The sequence below is a fragment of the Megalops cyprinoides genome, chromosome 11 (genome assembly GCF_013368585.1).
Source record: "Megalops cyprinoides isolate fMegCyp1 chromosome 11, fMegCyp1.pri, whole genome shotgun sequence".
NCBI classification, from domain to species: domain Eukaryota; kingdom Metazoa; phylum Chordata; class Actinopteri; order Elopiformes; family Megalopidae; genus Megalops; species Megalops cyprinoides.
In genome coordinates, this window is record NC_050593.1 from 37,165,041 (window position 1) to 37,185,355 (window position 20,315).

Consider the following 20,315-nt stretch of genomic DNA (forward strand, 5'->3'; position numbering starts at 1 on the left):
TCATTAAAGAGGTTTTTGGAGGAATGACAACATTTTGGTGGATGAGGGCAGGTCAGGCAGTGTGGTGGGAGTTTTTGGCTGACAAAGTGAAATAGCTGGAATATCTGAGAGCAGGTTGTATGGTTGAATCTAAAGGCTGATATTCATACAGCGACCCACAACGCGGCGTGAACCACCTCTTATGCATATTCAGATGACTCCACACATCCAACACTCGATTGTCCCACTTACTCGATAGAGGCCTAGTCATTGTTTTGACAAGATAAATTAATATGTTCACATACTACTGGAACTGAGCTCATTATTGATTATAATGACTAGCTCTGTCTGTAGCTGATTGTTTTTACTTTTGTTTAGTAAAGTATTTAATTCCATTTGATTTCAGTGCTGTGATTTAAAGATGAGCGCTTCGGGGCAGGTTGTGTTGTAGACACTGTGATGCAGACACTGTGATGCAGACACTGTGTTGTAGACACTGTGTTGTAGACACTGTGATGTAGACACTGTGATGTAGACACTGTGATGTAGACACCGTGATGTAGACACCATGTTGCAGACACCGTGTTAGAGATGCCTGCTGGCAGTGACTGGTTTCTGCAGGAGCCGGGACTGTAGGCCTTGGCCGTGAGGAGCACAAGGCTTTTAACAGTTGGTTGCATCTCCAGTAATCCTGCACGTCTGATCAGTGCCATGGCCGCCGTCTGTGCGCATGCAAACCAGAAGTCCATCACATTTTCCCCCCGGCTCCCGTCAGCTTTTGGGCAAAATATGCAGAATAAAGGAACAGAAAAGTCCCTGCAGCAATTTTAATGAAAAGATCCGTACATGACACGGTTGTCTAAGGAAATAGATGCAGTGGGGAAAAAAAAAGCACAAAATCGTAAAAATTTGCCAAGACTTGCTATTTAAAGCAGGTAATTACGCAGTCCTTCTGAAAACACTCTACTGTAGCAGGAACCAGCATGCATTTCAGAGCAGAGCAGACCATGTGACACCTGGCTCAGGTCATGAGGATGCACACAAAGATGACGTCCGACAGAAAAACATACGACAACAACTAGATATGAAACATGAGAGCAGAATTGCTGAAGTGAAAAAGTGCACAGTTTTTCCGGAAATAGTGGCACATTATTTAAAGAGACACAAGAGGAAACACAGTATAGCATTTTACAATAAGGGAGCCGCGGAACTACAGATGGGAGCCGTGTTTGCCACGTCTTCAGTTGGCTGCAGGAGCAGGTAGTCAGGAAGCAGATCGCTGAAACCCGGGGAGCACCTGCAGGTAAAAGTGCTGCGTTTATCAGTTTATGGTGTAGATGCACCTGCTGGTGGTGTAGCCTTTCACTGCTGTGCAACGAGGAGTGCTCAGAGTAAGATCTTATGCAAACACTGGGAAAATATTTGGCATTAGTGGCACCTGTCTGCCAAGGTCCAGTGCAGAATCTGATCATAATTTACATGGGAAAAAAACACCTTTTAAATCTGATGGTAATATCAGGTCAAGTAGAAAGGCCTCCAACCGGTACATATTTTCATTTCCGTATGTGGCATATTCAGTGTGGCACATACTTTATAAACACTTTTGGGGCGTTAAGCACGGTGTGTCCTACACACCAAAACAGTCCTGCCTCTTTCCATCATGTGTCATATGTGGCAGCGTGATGTAGTGGTAAGGAGCAGGGCTCATAGCCCGAAGGTTGCCAGTTTGATTCCCAGGTTGGGATCTGCAATGATAAGTTTGGGAAAGGTGCTTCCCCTGAACTACTTCAGTAAATATTTAGCTGCATACATTAACGTAAGTAAACATACGTAAACTTGTAAGGTATGTAAGTTGCTCTGTATAATAGCAGCTACAAAGTAGATTAAATGTATGAAGTGTAGTGGTTTCAATGACTGATGAAGATCTGTCCACTTGGCTCTCTGTATGTTTACATATCTATAATGTTTAATGTGAAAATATTCAGTGCTTGTGGATAAGGTGAGCAGAACTACAAAACAGCCCAACATTTTGCAAGCCCTCGCTGTTTCCTTCAGCCCTGCAGCGCAGCCTTCAGACTTTCCTCCAAACATTCAGAGTTGCCAGATCTGGGACTCGGCCCTCCTCCCTCCACACTGCGGTGACATCACCCCTTCACTGAAGGCCCATGCTTGTAAAGTTAACTGAAGCCTAAATATGGCGGATCTCTCCGTGCAGTCTGTCTGAGTGAGGAGCAGCAGAAACATGCAGCGCGGCAGATGAAGCGATAGGCAGCCTCACCGCATTGCTGCACCCTATGCTCTGTCATTGGTTACTCCAGGTCATATCTGTGCAGCAGTCAGTGAGAGAGAACTGCGCGTCTCGCGCCTCGGCTCTGTGCCGTGGGCTGAATGGAGTCTCAGAGCTCGTGCCGCAGTGGAAACGGCGCTCTGATATGGAGCAGCGTGTGCGGTTAAGGGCCTGTCTGAGGCTGAGAGATAGCGCACCTTATTTGGCACTAAAGATCACGCACATGGGTTGGGGTTCAATATTCAGCTCCCCACATGTCATTTCCCAGAAACCTTTTATGTTCTTTTAAAGAACTGTCAAAAAACAGTCTGTCTGTGGTGCCTACTGTTTGTTCAGTTTTCAAAAATAACCTTGAATTCGGAAAAGCTGAATTATGGTCAAGTACATTTTTTAAAAATTGCAGACAATGTTAAAAATAAATTGTGTGTGGTGAAATTCTCATGTAAATTTTTGCAGTACAGAATGGTTCATAAACTAATGTTCAGATATTCTCACTCACAAATTTTGTTATTCAATAGAGGAGAGATGATCTGGGTATTTAGTTACATATGAATGGCTGTCTAACCAGTAACTCTGCATTGCCTGATGAGAAATGTACATTCTAAAAAGAAAATATATTTTTCATTCCAGATTTCACAGATTTGTCCAGCTCAGTCCCAATAGTAATATATCCTGGTTTGCTCTGAGGAGTAGTGAGAACATTGAGAGTGAAATGGTATAGCTGGTGATCTCATTAACACCATGCTGCTACCAGTTGAGGAGCTTTGGCCCAGTGCTAAATTGACTCTCATTCATGCATTTCATGTGTGGCTGGATCCAGTAGCTAAAGGTGTCCCAATACCCAGTCAGAAAGAGCTGTATGGAGAGGTTAATACTGCTTTGATTATGGTTTCCTGTAAGTCTAATGCATGTTTGCGTGTGGTTAGCGGTGGTTAGTGGTGTCCTGTTTGTGCACCTTTTCACGCCTCTTTATTAGATGCACTTTGTTCAGAACCTGTGCAGATTGCAGGCAGATACAGAGAGACTGCGTGTGGACGTGACATCATTTTCCCCAAATCTGTCTTTGATCATGTTGCAAAATCAAACTCTTGAGTGTTGCTCGTCTCTCCTTCAGCTGGTCTGAGTTTGTTTGTTGTTTTCTTTATTTGAGTGTTGTATTCATCGTCTTCTGATACAAATACAAAACTGACAAGCACAGTCAAAATTTGGGTTTGCATTTTCTAATAGAGGAATGTATGATAAGACATATAAGAAATAAGAGCCTCACGTTTGCCTCTTGTTGTCAGATGCTGAAAGCTGAAATGTTTCACCTTGCATCTTACAGCCAAAACCCACCGGTGTGTGTGTATACAAACACAGCATAAGGGTGAATAAGACGCCATTCCAGCAGTTTGGAACGTCAGCATGGAAGAGTAGGAGCCATTAGACACTGTAGTGAGTGATGCAGCTCCTACTCTCTTTGTTCCCTTATTCTTGTTCTTCTGGGGAGCCTACAACAAAATACCAGATTTTCATCATGCAACTAAATGATCTAAATTCAGAGAGACAAGATGGTGAGTTATGCTTGAAGCAAGGAATTCAGCATTTACTATTAAGGATTTGAAGATTTGAAGTGTTGCTTTTTAAGGTTGTTGTCAGAGTTCTTTCATAAGATGAAAGCAGCAGAAGAGAGCGCGTAGGGAAGCGGAGCGAAGCGTAGAGCGTAGGGAAGCGTAGGGAAGCGTAGAGCGTAGGGAAGCGTGGGGAAGCGTAGGGAAGCGTAGAGCGTAGGGAAGCATAGGGAAGCGTAGGGAAGCGTAGGGGAGCGTAGGGAAGCGTGGGGAAGCGTAGGGAAGCGTAGAGCGTAGGGAAGCGTAGAGCATAGGGAAGCGTAGGGAAGCGTAGAGCGTAGGGAAGCGTAGAGCGTAGGGAAGCGTAGGGAAGCGTGGGGAAGCGTAGGGAAGCGTAGAGCGTAGGGAAGCGTAGGGAAGCGTGGGGAAGCGTAGGGAAGCGTAGAGCGTAGGGAAGCGGAGAGCGGAGGGAAGCGTAGGGAAGCGTAGAGCGTAGGGAAGCGTAGGGAAGCGTAGAGCGTAGGGAAGCGTAGAGCGTAGGGAAGCGTAGGGAAGCGTAGAGCAGAGGGGAGCGGAGGGAAGCGTAGGGAAGCGTAGAGCGTAGGGAAGCGTAGGGAAGCGTAGGGAAGCGTAGGGAAGCGTAGAGCGTAGGGAAGCGTAGAGCGTAGGGAAGCGTAGGGAAGCGTAGAGCGTAGGGAAGCGTAGAGCAGAGGGAAGCATAGGGAAGCGTAGAGCGTAGGGAAGCGTAGGGAAGCGTAGAGCGTAGGGAAGCGTAGGGAAGCGTAGAGCGTAGGGAAGCGGAGGGAAGCGTAGAGCGTAGGGAAGCGGAGGGAAGAGAGTCCCGCTATTTCTGTGCTTTGTAGTTTTGTTTATAGCGTGTCATACAGAGCTCTGTCACTGAAGGCCGTGTCTTTGTTTATGGTCAGCAGTGTTTGGACACAGAGCTGACATTTACGGCGCAGTGCTGCGCTCGTCTCTGAGGCCTCCGAGTGTGGCCTGGGACGTGTGTGCACGCTCGCTGTCGAGAGGAACTGCATTGAGCCCGTTATGGGCATGAGGCAAAATTTCAAATTTCGAAAATGACTAAATGTTTTATGGCCCTGAGAACATCTTTCAAAATCAAAGGTTGCATCCTGGTTGACCCTGACTTTGATACAAGCTAGATAAAAAAAAAAAGTGTTTTAAAAGCCAGCTAGTTAGCTAGCTCTTTCACTGTCTAATCCAACAGCACCATTTAGATATTGTTAAGAAAGTCACTATAAGCATTGTAAAAAATCTAGGTACTGCTTTAATTGGCAGTTTCATTTAATCAGTATAATTTGTTAATTTTGGTCTCTCGTTTTACTTTATTTAGACTCCATAGCTAAGAGTTCATCCTATTATGGATCCATATTGTAAAAGCAATATGGCAGATAAACCTGTGGGACACCATGACTGTGGGCATGGCTAGGGGTTGATCTCATCACTGTTACAGAGCAAAATGGACTTCTGATTTTATAACGATATCTTGCAAGTGCTCTCACCGGTTGGAGGGCTTGTGTCTTTACTCGCCAACCTCGCTGAACTCATATCCTCCGCGACCGTGCTGTGTTGCTGGTTGTCAGGACTGTACACTGTTGCCATAAAGTAATCTCCTCTGTATCTCCCATATTTAATTTATGATATGACATATACGGATGCTACGTTCCCGTCATAAAGGGCAGAAGGACTGTGGTATTAAAAGGCTTCCGTCACACTCGGTAATAAAGAGCATGTTGGCAGCTTCCTCCCCTGGGTGAATCTGACAGCATATGTGCAGGAGTGGCAGTGAGGAGGACAGTCTTTTGCACTGTAGCCCTGAGGGGTGATTTGGCCAAACTGCTCCCATCTGCCCACCCTGAACGGGATCCCTCTGGCAGAGCAGATATCGGCCTCACATCAGGGACAGCTGCGGATGGAGAGGTTTCAGCTGGCAGTCCAGCGGTGAGTGGTGTGGAGCCGGAGCACAGCCTGTTCTGCACACTCTGGGCTGAGACTAATGCAGAGATGAGGGGGTGAAACCCCCCTTCCCCCGTTTCCCATCTGTGTGAGGTTATACCCCAGCACCTCTCTTGCATTGATCTGCCAAATCTTACTTTGTTGAAAGAATGATTTAACACCAACTGCTGTCTTACACTAATCATGAAATGTTCCATCCCGTCACCCGGAGACCCCTCAAAACAGAACCTGATAACCTGTCATCTCTTCATATCTGTCATTCAGGCGGGGGGGGGGAGTGTGTCTGAGACTGCAGTCGTACGGTAACGACAGCTGTGGTTTCTACATGTCACAACACGGTGTCGGTATTCCTGATCAGGTTGCATCCCCGCTGACCCTGAGGATCAGCTGACAGGTTAGAGCCGCTGAGCGTATACACAGGGACACCCTCCGAAGTCCCCCAGGAGAGTAATCGGGGGCGTATTTGAGTTGTGCCCGCAGCAGGCAGTGATGTGGACAGCCGTGCTCCTGTGAGGACCCCCTTCTGCCCTCTGTGTCTAACTGCGCTGTGTCGTTTCCCTGCAGGTTGGCGTCAGAGGAAGAGGAAGTGGACAGCACAGGATTAGCCTGCAGCAGCTGAGCACAGCATGGTAGCGTGAGCCCCGTCCCGCCCCCTCCCTGCCCCCTCCCCCGGCCACGCCCAGCGGATGCTCTCTCTCTCCCACGCCTCCGAGGAACAGTGAGGGCCTCACAGCTCACCTCGCCTGCCGGGACGCCCCCCCCACCCCACCCCACCCCCGCCCGCCTCGCCTGCCCCCCCCCAGCAGAAGAGAACCCTCTGTGAGCGACACCCCCTCAACAATGAGCTCCCACAACCACCCAGGTGAGACCTGTCAGCGTTTACCCTCACACTGCACTGTAACCTCTGTTCAAAGACCGATAGCACAGTGACGGGGATGAACTGGGGTGATTAAACGGTGGTACTCGAAGGCAGCCTGTGATTTGCGAGTCGTACAAACACAGACATACAGAGCAGGAATATCACCCAGTGCACGTAAATCAGGTCCTGCAACGGGCCGAGCGCTGAGTTCTCCCGGGGCCGCAGTGTGGCGTAGTGGTGCGAAGCAGGGCTCGTAACTGAAAGGTTGCAGGTTCAACTCCCCTCTGGGGCACTGCTGCTGTACCCTTGTGCAAAGTACTTAACCCACAATTGCTTCAGTAAATATCCAGCTGTATGAATGGATAACATGTAAAAAATTTAACCTGTGTAAGTTGCTCTGGGTAAAAGTGTCTGCTAAAATGCTTCTCTCTAACATCACTGAAGTGCCGTGGTTTAAACGTGCCCTCCAGAGTGTGAGAGGGTCACCCCGCACGGCATGTTTTTACTGTACAGTGCCTGCTTGCCTGTGGCTGATGTGTGTCGCCGGTGACTTTGCCTCTGTGTGCGGCCTCCACATGAATTACAGATAATCAGCACAATGGCAGTGTCTGTTGAGAGCTGCCACTCAGACGCTGCTGTGGACGCTGTCATTAGGCTGCGTGTGGCAGGGTCTCACTCACCTGAGAGGGGTGTAGTAAGGGTGGCGTCTGTACCTCCTGCAGGGCAGAGAGGGCGGTCCTTTGAGTTGTGCATCTGGACTGGCCTAATTTATGAAGCCATAGAAACCGGCTCCATGTGACACACTGACTGACCGGCTCCATGTGGCTCCACTGGCTGCTACCTGGGCATGAAAGGACACTGTGCATTTGTCTTCCTCCACATTTCCATTCACTTTTCATCCATATTGATAACCTGGAGAGTGAAGGCTAGACTGGCCAGATCTTGTTCTCTGTTTTGATTGTCAGAGATGGTTCTCTGAGTGACAGGTGTACTGAGAGCTCTTTGGTAAATGTCTGCTTGTCTTCTATTATTTCCTGCACAGAGAGAGAGAGGAAGAGAGAGACCTATGTAGCAGGTCTTAGCCTAAGTAATTGTTTGTCCATTAAGTTGGGACTCTCAGCCTGTAGTGTGGTCGGCTAATCCAGGCTCTCTCTAAGGAGGTAATGGGCTTTCCCTCCATCAGTTAGTGTCACAGCCTGGCTTGTGATGGCAGTGACACTGACCCAATTTAAACTGATCAGAAAGCGCACCTTGGACACCTCACCTGCGTTCCCCACATGCATCACTGAGGGGGAATCCTAAAAACCCCTTCAAGACTTTCCTGGAAGACCAGGCCTCTGAGCCTGTGAGACCTCACACTGGCCTATGTGCCTGGAAGACCTCATACTGGCCTATGTGCTGGGAAGACCTCACGCTGGCCTCTGAGGTTGGAAGACCTTGCGCTGGCGTCTGAGGCTGGAAGACCTTGCGCTGTGCTCTGAGGCTGGAAGACCTCACGTTGGCCTCTGAGCCTTGAGTAGCCTCTCGCTTCCTGCTCTGATTCTCCAGCCTGCATTTGTTAAACCTCTTCACGAGAAGCGCATCCATAACCAGCCATTTCTTCAGCTGCCCAGGGTAATTGTTTGCTGTTTGCTGGGCAGTAATTGGCACGTCTAATGATTTATTTATTTGCTGATTAATTGGATTAGCTGGGCGTATGAGTGCGACTCCCGAACCCTTCAGGTTGGCTCCGGGGGAGAGCAGTGCACAGACACAGCCATGGTGGCAGCAGCCATGAATAACGCATGAGCCTCTGAAATGACAGCGTTTCCTGTGAAGCAGCCACTCCTCCCGGCCCCCATGCTCATAATCACCGCTTACCCCACCCCGAGAGCCGGCCCAGCACAGTGCTGCCGCTCCACTGCCTCTCCATTCATTACACAGACAGTGTTAATAATGCTCCCGGCTGCACATTTCTGCTGGCCAGGAAACCGCTCTCTCAGCCCTCCAGAGCAGGAGTAATACCTGTGAGAGGATTGCACAGGATAACACAGTGTTAACACAGGTGATGAGAGCCGTGTCTACGTGTTTATCTTTAAAAAAGCGACACTGTGTTTGTAAGTCATTGCTTGTGGTGAGGCTGGTGATTCTCTACAGCAATCTCTGTGGGGCTACAGTTCTTTCAGCTGTTTGGTTTTTTTTTTTTTTTTTTTGCACACTCTAGAAAGCCGCATCGTTTGCGGCTCCTCACCAGAAATGACAGGTTTGCAGCACTCTGGCTGATCTGTGGACCTCGGGCGGGGAGTGACATGACGTGGTGTGTGGTGCCGTTTCTCTGGCCTGTAAGATCAGAGTGAAACGACGGTTCTGCTCTGATCTGGTCTCACGGCTGCCTGATCGTTAGACTCGTTCGTTTCCTGTGGGTCTTTCAGTGCTCCTCCGTGACGGTGGCTGGGGCGGAGCTGTCTGTGTGGCTGTCTCTGAAGGTGGTGGGGCTACACTGAGGCATTCTACTCGGGGGGGCTGTCTGTGTCCCCACTGAGGTATTCACAGTGCACACAGCCCCCCCAGAAACCATCATGACATCACCGTGCCCTGCACCTCAGGAAACACCCCTCTCCACACCAACCCACCCTGCTTAGAATCTGGCTCTGTGGTCTGCACTTCCGACAGCACCTGCAGCCCACAGAGCTCCTCCAGCCCCTCCCTCCCTCTAACCCCTCCCACAAAACAGACCCAGAAGAGCCATACAGAGCCCCGCTTTGAGGGCGCATGTCTGCGAGGTTCCCCCCACTACCCTGGCTGCCGGGCGGAACTCGGCCTGCTTCTGCTCTTTTCCATATAAACCAGAGAAAGGTACTGGCGCTACGCCTACCTGACCGTTCCACCCAGGTGCATGAAACCAGTAAAACAGGAAAGGAAAAGGCAGTTCACCTCACTGGGGTAATGAAAACGGACCAGTCAAAGAATAGAGTCTCTCTGTTGTGCCCAGTAAGGTTTTTTTGATGTTGATTTAATGCTGATTGTCTTTCTCAACAGCACAGAGGGCCTGCTCTGTTCTCTCTGAGGATGTGGCCTGTATATTCCAGCACTGTTAAACGGCGAATCATTGTTTTTATTTATTTGAATAGCAGAGCCTTCATCAGGAGTGACTCACACAGCTTCCAGTTCCTGCGTATGTATTTATGAGAGGGGATATTTAGTGGAGTTGTTCAGGCTAAGTGAGGCTGGAGGGAAGGAGCCTAGTGTTCCTCATGAGGTTTAGATCTGTAGCTCTGTGAGTGCGTTTTCCTCACACAGGGCCCCTGTTCCGCTGCCACGCTGCTGTTTCCTGTCCCGCCCCCACAGGAGAGCACACCTGATCTCCGCTGTGCCGTCATTGCGCTGGCTGTGATCGTGCGCAGGCATCTGTGTGGGTAATGCTCCGCTCCCTCAGGGTCGCATTAGCGCTCTCGCACCCTGACCCCTGACCCCTCTGCTCATCACAAAGCCCGCTGCTGAGGGGTGACGTCACCCTTTCTGACAGCTCCGCCCGCTCATCCCGGCCAAATGATAACGTCTGCACAATAACGTACATATGAATCCAGTTTCATGCCAGTGAATTTTCACTTATTAAAATATGTACTTCCCACAAATCCTACATATTGCATTGAGCATTTTTCATGCATAGTACTTTCCCCGGTTTTCCATGTTAATTGATATTTTTTAGCTTCCCTGTAAGCAGTGCTATTGCTGACATAAAAGATGAAACGAGGCACCATCTTTGGCTGTTTGTTTGGATCTGAGGGAGTCTCTGCTGTGCCTCTTCCCAGGTCAGTGACGAAAGCACCAGGCCGCTCTGCCACCTCGGCCTGGCCGGTGGGTTTAATTCTTCTATGGTCTGACAAACTGATTTTAAAGGAATTTTGTGGTAAATTAGGAGCTACATGGTGCCTGTAGGCATGTGTGTCACAACATTGGCATTGTGTTTCTCACTGGTTGTGCTATGCTTCTCCTGAGTGCTAGGTGTGTGCGGTTTCTCCTCTGTGCTCTGAGTGCTGGGTGTGTGCGGTTTCTCCTCTGTGCTCTGAGTGCTGGGTGTGTGCGGTTTCTCCTCTGTGCTCTGAGTGCTGGGTGTGTGCGGTTTCTCCTGCTCTGAGTGCTGGGTGTGTGCGGTTTCTCCTCTGTGCTCTGAGTGCTGGGTGTGTGCAGTTTCTCCTCTGTGCTCTGAGTGCTGGGTGTGTGCGGTTTCTCCTCTGTGCTCTGAGTGCTGGGTGTGTGCGGTTTCTCCTGCTCTGAGTGCTGGGTGTGTGCGGTTTCTCCTCTGTGCTCTGAGTGCTGGGTGTGTGCGGTTTCTCCTCTGTGCTCTGAGTGCTGGGTGTGTGCGGTTTCTCCTGCTCTGAGTGCTGGGTGTGTGCGGTTTCTCCTCTGTGCTCTGAGTGCTGGGTGTGTGCGGTTTCTCCTCTGTGCTCTGAGTGCTGGGTGTGTGCGGTTTCTCTTCTGTGCTCTGAGTGCTGGGTGTGTGCGGTTTCTCCTCTGTGCTCTGAGTGCTGGGTGTGTGCGGTTTCTCCTGCTCTGAGTGCTGGATGTGTGCGGTTTCTCCTCCTGCACCATATCACAGCCCCGTTGGCTGTTGCCTGTACAGCCAGGCCTACGCGTTTTGGTCAGCTTCGGACAAAGCCGGTGCTTACTGCAGAACATTCAGTCAAATGCCACCTCTTTCGCTAAAGCGTTACTTATTGCTTTTCTCTTCTTAGAAGAGAAGAGAGACCCAGCCTTTCCTCGTTTGACATTCACTTTCAGATTTCCCTGCCAATGGTGTGAAGTGTGTTTGCACTGTGGAGATGATTATCTGTTCAAGGAATCCAGAGTGTTTAATCAGCTACAGGTTACACATTGAGTTTATACCCAGTGGTGTTCATTTTACATGGAATTACCTTGTATTACATTATTCATTTGCCAGACAAACACTTGCCGAGCTTGTGCTGTGGACATTTTACTGTGTGGCTGATTTGCGCGGCTGTGACTCGCTGGAGGAGCTGGGATTTAGCGTCTTGTTCCTGCATTAGAGGTGGAGTTTCACCCCGATCTCCACGGCCTGTTTGCACAGCTCCCCCAATGCCCCGAACGTCACACGCGCACAGAAACATGCAGGAATTCATGCTCTCGGTTAGTATTACGTCAAACCTCTCTGCAGTCTGTGAGAGAAAATACGGTGTGAACTTTGGCGAGTGTCACCTGCATCCTGCTAAACAGGCAGGTCTGCCCCATGAACCGTGCATATTTACACCTTCTCTTCCTTTTAACCCTGTGGCAGCTGCTGTCTTTACCAGTGAGCGTAAAGATCACTATCATCAGAGCCATTCCCGTGTGTCCTCACGATCACCTGACTGCTTTGGTGTGAGGAAACATTTGAACGGCACACGTTCGGAGGCGTGCAGATCGCTGTGTTCCCTCCATCTGAGAGTCGTAGCGTCAGGCAGACAAGCTCCCTCTGCGGAGATGGGACCCCGTCTCCTGCCGGTCCCCACATCTCCCTGTCCCCAAACCTGATCCAGCAGCAGGGGTGGCCCCGCTGTGGCCATGTCTCTCTGTCCTGCTGCACCTCGTCCATCCTGCGCCCGGGAGAGAGGCACCCCGGTGGCCCTTACTGCCCCGGGTAACAGAGCTGAGCTGAGTGTGAGTCAGGAGTGTGAGGCCTGGCTGGCTGCGTGCAGTGTGAGAATGCCTTTATCAAAGTGTAGGGATGCGTCTGTATAAAAGCAGGGAGTGGAGCCTGGGCCTGTCACCATGTCAGCTGGATATGCATGTTTTGAGGTTTCAGCAAACACAGCATCACAGTAGATGGTAATCGCACCAGCCATCAAGAATAGATGAAAATCCAGAGGATAAGAGCACCTGATGAATGGCTGAATATAAATGTATATGAGTGTTAATAATTCTCTCCCTCAATCTCCAATTCTGGTTTATTTCACTGTTTTAATTGGCCATAGTTTTCTCTATTATATGAATATAAATCCTGTAATATGACCGGCCGTAGAGTACCGTTGTATCAGTGCAGCTCTGAGGATGTCTGCAGGGTTAATCTGCCGCTGTTCCTCACAGCTGTGTGGATCCAGAGGAGCAGGTTGTGTTGCTGGATTCTTTGTGAATTTGCTGAGCGACGGGCATGAGACAGAGCAGGTCCCAGCCTGCCTGAGCCTGCCGGCGAGCTCCGCCCGAGGGGAGGACGTCTCTGCCGCGGCACGTCAGCCCATAGCGACCCGGAAGTGAATGCGGTGACCTGCTGTGTCATCCCGAGAGCCTCTGTAATCGACCAATCACAGCCGAGCTCTGTACTTGCGCAGAGCCGTGGCGGGCCCGCTCCAGCTTTGTGGGGGAGAGCTCGCTATCTGACGTGTCTGTCCTAACAAACATGTCCAGCGCACTCCACTGCAGTTCAGCGCACAGACAAGCTCTCCTTTCAAGAGCTGTTTTGATTTGCTGTGATTTCAAAATAATACGGCAGCAAGAAATATTTCCCTCCTCTGAAAACAAGGATCTGAGAACATGATCGTTTGTATGAACAGTGCGGTCGAGTTTCGCTGGAGCACGCAGCGATGTTCTGCTTCTCCGCTCACCACAACACAGGCATTCTGGGAGGGGAGGGTTTCAGGCAGAACACGGTGAGCTGTCATTGGCTAACGAATGTTTTAATAAAGTCAGGGCAGGATTACAGAGCCTTTGGCTGCAGGGTTGGCCTTGTAATCTCAGCATCGCCTGGACTTGCAGCTGAGACTGTCATACAGCCCTGCTTCCTTATGTCCTGAACGTTATCGGAGCAGATACACAGGCCCCTGTTTGCAGGCCAGACGTGATATGATCACGCAGACAGTGCTAAGAGTGCGCCGCTCTGATAGGGCCGTAATGGAGCCGGTGACGGCTGGCTGTAGATGTGGAGATGTTACAGGATACAGGATGGTACAGAGCATCTTATCTTACCTTGATTTAAGCCTTCGGTTTGCACCTTTTCAAGTGCCCTTATTTTTTACATGCTGATCGATTTGCTCCATGAAAGCTTGGCCTGTTGTTTCCCAGATGGCCTCAAAAGTGTCAGTAATTCGTGATCGCACTCACCTTATACCTGGTTAGAACAGAGTCAGGCGAGGACAGGTTTCTGACCTGGCATTAACAGACTCTTTGAGAGAGTGTAGGGGCTGGTAGTGGTGCATTCTGGGAGACGCGCAGGGGCAGCCCAGCCAGTGGGCTGTGTGTCAGTGTGGAGGGGGTCACTTCCCTGTCCCCCTCAGAGTGTCAGTGTGGAGGGGGTCGCTTCCCTGTCCCCCTCAGAGTGTCAGTGTGGAGGGGGTCGCTTCCCTGTCCCCCTCAGAGTGTCAGTGTGGAGGGGGTCACTTCCCTGTCCCCCTCAGAGTGTCAGTGTGGAGGGGGTCGCTTCCCTGTCCCCCTCAGAGTGTCAGTGTGGAGGGGGTCGCTTCCCTGTCCCCCTCAGAGTGTCAGTGTGGAGGGGGTCACTTCCCTGTCCCCCTCAGAGTGTCAGTGTGGAGGGGGTCGCTTCCCTGTCCCCCTCAGAGTGTCAGTGTGGAGGGGGTCGCTTCCCTGTCCCCCTCAGAGTGTCAGTGTGGAGGGGGTCGCTTCCCTGTCCCCCTCAGAGTGTCAGTGTGGAGGGGGTCGCTTCCCTGTCCCCCTCAGAGTGTCAGTGTGGAGGGGGTCGCTTCCCTGTCCCCCTCAGAGTGTCAGTGTGGAGGGGGTCGCTTCCCTGTCCCCCTCAGAGTGTCAGTGTGGAGGGGGTCACTTCCCTGTCCCCCTCAGAGTGTCAGTGTGGAGGGGGTCGCTTCCCTGTCCCCCTCAGAGTGTCAGTGTGGAGGGGGTCGCTTCCCTGTCCCCCTCAGAGCTCTGCTGGCTCAGGCGCATGCCAGGATGGCTTTATGGGTTCTGTTAAAAATAAAGGGGCTGATGGGAGTTTTTGTGCTTAGCAGTTTTATGTAAATAATCATCCAAGGAGGGAAAAATTACATGTCATAAGAGTTTTCAAGCTGTGTTTTTGTTTTCGGGAAGCTAATAACCATCGACTTTTCCCTGCAGATGTTGCATTTTTCGAACGGTGACTGATTTTTTGGGACACGATGAAAGGCTGGGATGGTGGTTTTACACGTTCTGAAGCATTAAATGGCTGTGATGGAGGCTTTGTAATTTGATTGGAATATGTGAGTGGGAGGGAGTGGGGTGTCAGCTCAGCTAGTCCTCATCTCTTCCGTGTGTGTGAAGAGCGTCACTTTGCTTTAATCACGTATGTGAACCCCCCAGCGTAGACGATGAGGCTGGGAGTGGGTGGGGCCACCGGGGTGTGGCGGTGTGGCGTGCATGCAGCGGGGGTGAGGAGCGCGTCAGTGTGCATGCGGCGGGGGTGAGCGCGTCAGTGTGCATGCAGCGGAGGTGAGGGAGCGCGTCAGTGTGCATGCGGCGGAGGTGAGGGAGCGCGTCAGTGTGCATGCAGCGGGGGTGAGGGAGTGCGTCAGTGTGCATGCAGCGGAGGTGAGGGAGCGCGTCAGTGTGCATGCGGCGGGGGTGAGGGAGCGTGTCAGTGTGCATGCAGCGGAGGTGAGGGAGCGCGTCAGTGTGCATGCAGCGGAGGTGAGGAAGCGCGTCAGTGTGCATGCAGCGGAGGTGAGGGAGCGCGTCAGTGTGCATGCGGCGGGGGTGAGGAGCGCGTCAGTGTGCATGCAGCGGAGGTGAGCGCGTCAGTGTGCATGCAGCGGAGGTGAGGGAGCGCGTCAGTGTGCATGCAGCGGAGGTGAGGGAGCGCGTCAGTGTGCATGCAGCGGAGGTGAGGAAGCGCGTCAGTGTGCATGCAGCGGAGGTGAGGGAGCGCGTCAGTGTGCATGCGGCGGGGGTGAGCGCGTCAGTGTGCATGCAGCGGAGGTGAGGAAGCGCGTCAGTGTGCATGCAGCGGAGGTGAGGGAGCGCGTCAGTGTGCATGCGGCGGGGGTGAGGAGCGCGTCAGTGTACATGCGGCGGAGGTGAGCGTGTCAGTGTGCATGCGATCCCGTTGTTGCGCAGGTTGCAGGCTGCATGTGGCGCTGTGGGCAGCGACAGGGACATGACTCAGTGGTGCGATTCAGTCCTGCAGGGAGGTTCCGTTTGGGTAGCAGCTCCGCAGGGCTGTAAAGAGCTCTCCAGGGGCCGTGATAATGGCTTAATGAAAATATGTGCCTTTGTTACACCCATATGCAGTCCTGGACCCTCTCCATCTGATGGAAACAATTCTGATCTGAGTTCAGCGGGTTTTCGAAGGCTAGAGGCACAGTCTGGCAGTGGGGTTATTCACAGGAAAAGGCTGATTTTGCAGGGCTGAACCCAGTGCCTGTCGCTAGACAAACTGTCCGTCTTCCTCAAACTGCCCCTCAAACTGCCCGTCTTCCTCAAACTGCCCCTCTTCCTCAGACCTGCCCTGGGGGGATGGTGGGGGCGGATGCGGCCTCTGAGGGTTCTGCAGTGGGGGGCGGGGGCGTAGGGAGGGGTTCAGCAGAGATTCACAGGGCTACACTCCTAATCTAATATCTAATGAGGAGACAATGCAGTTTGTAGCGTTCTGAGGACTCTCTCTCTAATCTATTGTAATCTGATGTCTAGATCAACAGAAACAGTGTGTATGTGGGTAAGCGGCCTAACCCCAGAGGCACTTCTGATACATCTTAAAGATTTCATAGTGTATGGATTTGAGTGATTTTGTTTTATTTTTTAATTTAATTAATGCATTTATGTGGATTTCTGAATCTGTTTTTGACTCTTATTGCAACCTTTGCCGAGCCTTATTGTCACATGTCCCGAAAGCTGCAGATAAATGATGAAAGCATTGTGTTTTAGGTTCTGTGAGATATTGACTGTGATGTATGGTAGTGTGTGCACTTGGTTAGTTTCTAGACTGTCTAGTTTCAGGTTAGCACAAATCAATTTGTGGTGATGTTTGAATGGTGTTGTGCTCACACTCACTGGACTGTGAGTGTTGTTAGCCTGGTCTGACACTGCTGCTCATTTAACTTGGATGAGTTCACTTGTGTTCTCTTGTGCTGGAAGTGGCTCTGGATAAGAGTGTTGGCTGAATGCATGCAATGTAACGTAAAAACAAATCTTGGCTGATGGGCGAGTCTCGGTCCCTGGAACCTGCAGCCCCATGAGAGGTGCATGCAGTGCCGTCAGCGTTGGTGTCGGGGAGGGACAGCCCCGTGCAGTGAGGCTTGCTGGGACAGCATGCTCGGCAGAAAGGAGAGCTGGGGAAGCGCGTGCGGGATCTCCCCTCTCCCCGTCAACATGGCTCCCAGGCCCCGCAGTTACCCATCAGGCACTGGGGAAGGATACGGGGTTGCCTAGAAACATCACAGAAGTGGAAGGAGCGGGATGGTTTGTGGGGCCTGGAGATTGTTTTTGGGGAGTGTTGTGGATAAATCCACAGTCCTTTCCAGCGCTGATTTGGTGGCAGGTGGTTCTGAATAATTCATGTCAAGTTTCTTGGCAGAGCATGGCTTTGTATGTGTTCTGCTCAGCATTTGATGTAAAAAAAGAAAATGAGTCAAAATCTTCATATATGACTAATATGCAAACGAGTAAGAGAGTGAGCAGATGATATTTCTACTGCCATATTTGTAAGCTCCATATTAATACTAATACATCAATTTAAAGTGACATTTGTGTCAAGCTTTTTTTACTGATATATAGCAATTTCTCTGTCTTGTTTTGGTAAGTTGAAAGGTGTGAAAGTGTTGGAGATAGCTCAGTCAGAGCACACAGGCTAACGCTGCCCATAGCAGGTCTATCAAAGGGGGTGGTGATTTTATCCTGTGGTTCTCTTCGTGTGCCTGATCCACTTTAAGAAGGGATGCCGTCAGGGTGATGGCTGCGATAAATAGAATGGAACTATATACTAAATACAAAATCCTTGAAACTGGAATTAGATGACAGAGAGAGAGGGAGAGGGAAGGAGGGGGAGGGAGGGAGGGAGAGATAGAGGGAAGGAGAGGGGGGAGGGAGAGAGAGGGAGAAGGAGGCAGAGGGAGGGTGATGTGTGGGAATTGTCAAAGAACAGGCTGTGATTCTGGTTGGACAGGATAGTGCAGCTGGCCCATGAGCAGCCCTGTCAGAGAGAGAGAGAGAGAGAGATGTGGAATGGAAACACAGGGACTCTGCTGTTTACGCAGGGTTATATAGGTGCTGGGTTTATATGAAGGACCAGCAGCTCCCAGTAGCAGTTCCACCTGAGTGCAGCCTGACCGTGAGAACACAGCTCCCTCCAGTGTGTAACGTCTGATTTCATTCAGATCAGCAGGCAGTGTGTGCAGCCTGACCGTGAGAACACAGCTCCCTCCAGTGTGTAACGTCTGATTTCATTCAGATCAGTGTGTCGTCATGCAGGAGTGTCGCTTATATGCCCTGTTGACCATGAGCATCTTCTCAGTACGACTCTCACAGCAGCTACAGAACCAGGAGGAGTTAAGAGCTTGACAAGGCAAGGTTGTGTAGAAATTTCTGGAAACTGTAATTTACATTATAAAAAGGTTAGTTCCGATCCATTGTTCCTGTTGGACAGGTTTGAATTACATTTGTGGCAATATTGTCTATTGCACCACGGGTAAATACAATGTTTGTACATTGTTAAATGTCACTGCATATTGAAAACCCTAAATATTACAGGCTGACTGATCCATTCCATATCACTAGGACTGAAGCTGAATAACTGAAGATGGAAATGTTTAACATTTCTTTTGAGAATTAAGTTGTTCCTGTACCAAGCCAGCAATGAAACTCTCCTGGGTAACATTAATAGTCTAGGAAATAAACAAAGATGTCTCAAAAGCCAGCTTGTTAGTGAGCTTGTTTAATGGCTGGCGAACTAGCTAGGGAACCCAGCAGCACCGTTTGGAATATGTTAAGAAATTCAATAAAGCAACAACATCATAACATGCTAGGCACTGCTTTCATAGGTGAAATTATGTTTCATTTAATAATACAGCTTTGTTAAATTTGGTCTCTATTCATTTAGCCAAGTTACTAACCTGAAGTTCAGTCAGTAGTGGATCTGTCATATGAAATGTGTATCATGCTCTTTGCTTTTTGTTGTGTCTGACACTCTCAGCTGTGCCAGTATTGGACTCCAGCATTTAAATAATGCACAGTGACAGCTCTACCCAGTAAAATAAGCGGGCTTCGTCTTTAACATGTCCTAGTAGTAATTCTGAATTTTTGGAGAAACAAAAAAAATAACCAAATGGTAAAGGGTAGAGGTCAGCTATAGAACCAGCCATACAACACAATGCAGCCTCTCCACCTGCGCTTTTTAAAAGAGTATCTGGTATAAACACCCAGTGCTTTTCTTGTTGCTGTGAAAGGCTAATGGCAATTACCCCCTTGTTATCTTGCCTAGTGACCGAGTTAAATATAGCCATTGATAGCCAAGCGACTGAACTGACGTCAGTCCTGCTTTTGAATCAGTGTTTTGAAGAGGATATTTTGGTTCTATGGGAATCAGGTGAGGGTGTAAAACCTCTCTGACTATTGCCTGCTGTGATTTATCATGGTGGATTGTAGCCATCCTCTCCATTGCAGTGAATTTCAAACTGACAGCTTCAGCAATCAACACCAGCTTCCCCCTCAGATCTCTCTCACTGCTGTCCGTGAAGAATCTTCATAGTGTAAACACACATTCCATAGATGTTCAACATGTTTGGACCTTTGTCAGTCTGATGTCAAGTTGGGTGTTGATGAGACTGAAGTATTTCACTTAATTTACTGGGAGACTGCGGGCTAGAGTGAGACAGGTAATCTCTCTGTCTGTCATGCCAGTTTAGCGTTGTTTGTGTAGCTAGTGTCACTTTCTTGGATTTTCTCTACCTTGAGTGTTTGCTGAGAATCCCAAAGATCCCAAAAAAATGAAGTGTTCTCGCAGCTTTGCTCTCCTTCTACTTCTGACTTTAAGGGGTACAAATGACTAAAGCAGATTAGAGGCAGAAATTAACGCCCAGCTGACCCTGCCTGACCTCCTCCAGGTGCTGACCCGTTCTGTTCAAGGATTGTGTAGTAGAATGCCATGGGAGTTATTAAAAGCCTGCAGCACAAAGGTAGGTGCACCTGCTGGTTTTGGGGAGCACCGGGTGTGAAGTGAATAGAGATGTTTAAAGATGGGCCTCAGCAATGCTGAGATTCCTAATTGATAGGATGTGTATTGGAGGGAAGATCGCAGGAAGTTAATACACTACCGTACCGTAGTGGAGTTCAGTGGTTTTGATATTAAAGGGAAGTTTTGACTTGGAATGTAATAAAACATGAAGAAATCAAATGCCACCTCATTCCTCATTTTGCTCATGAAAGCCATATTTATCAGTTTTTCTGCAGTTTCACTTGGCCTACTGTATCAGCTCTCAGAAAATCCAATTACTGGAAAGTCAGCTTCAGCAGTGGGACAAGCAGCAGACTCGCCTATGCAAAACCATAGGAGAAATGGAAATACGTGTCATGTGTGCTAATGTGCTTTTATAATTATTCCTGAAAGAATATGAATGACTTGCAAATGTGACACAAAGAAAAGTTCACAATTCATTGCGGTTACAAGGTAAGTCAATGTTATATTATTCAGACCACAATGCTCTGCTGTCATGGCTTTTGAATGTGTTTAATATCCATACACTCTTATGTAAACAGGGTTACATGTGTGTTG

General features: G+C 49.7%; 1 protein-coding gene across 1 annotated transcript in view; it reads left to right on the top strand.

The window, feature by feature from the left end:
* The first annotated feature begins 6,599 nt into the window (after positions 1-6,599).
* Positions 6,600-20,315, top strand: part of LOC118786132 (histone deacetylase 4-like) — a 136,491-nt gene continuing 122,775 nt past the window's right edge. The window contains exon 1 of the mRNA XM_036541192.1: positions 6,600-6,655. Within this exon, the coding sequence (XP_036397085.1) occupies positions 6,634-6,655 (22 nt within the window). The 5' untranslated portion in view covers positions 6,600-6,633. The remainder of the gene's footprint in view (positions 6,656-20,315) is intronic.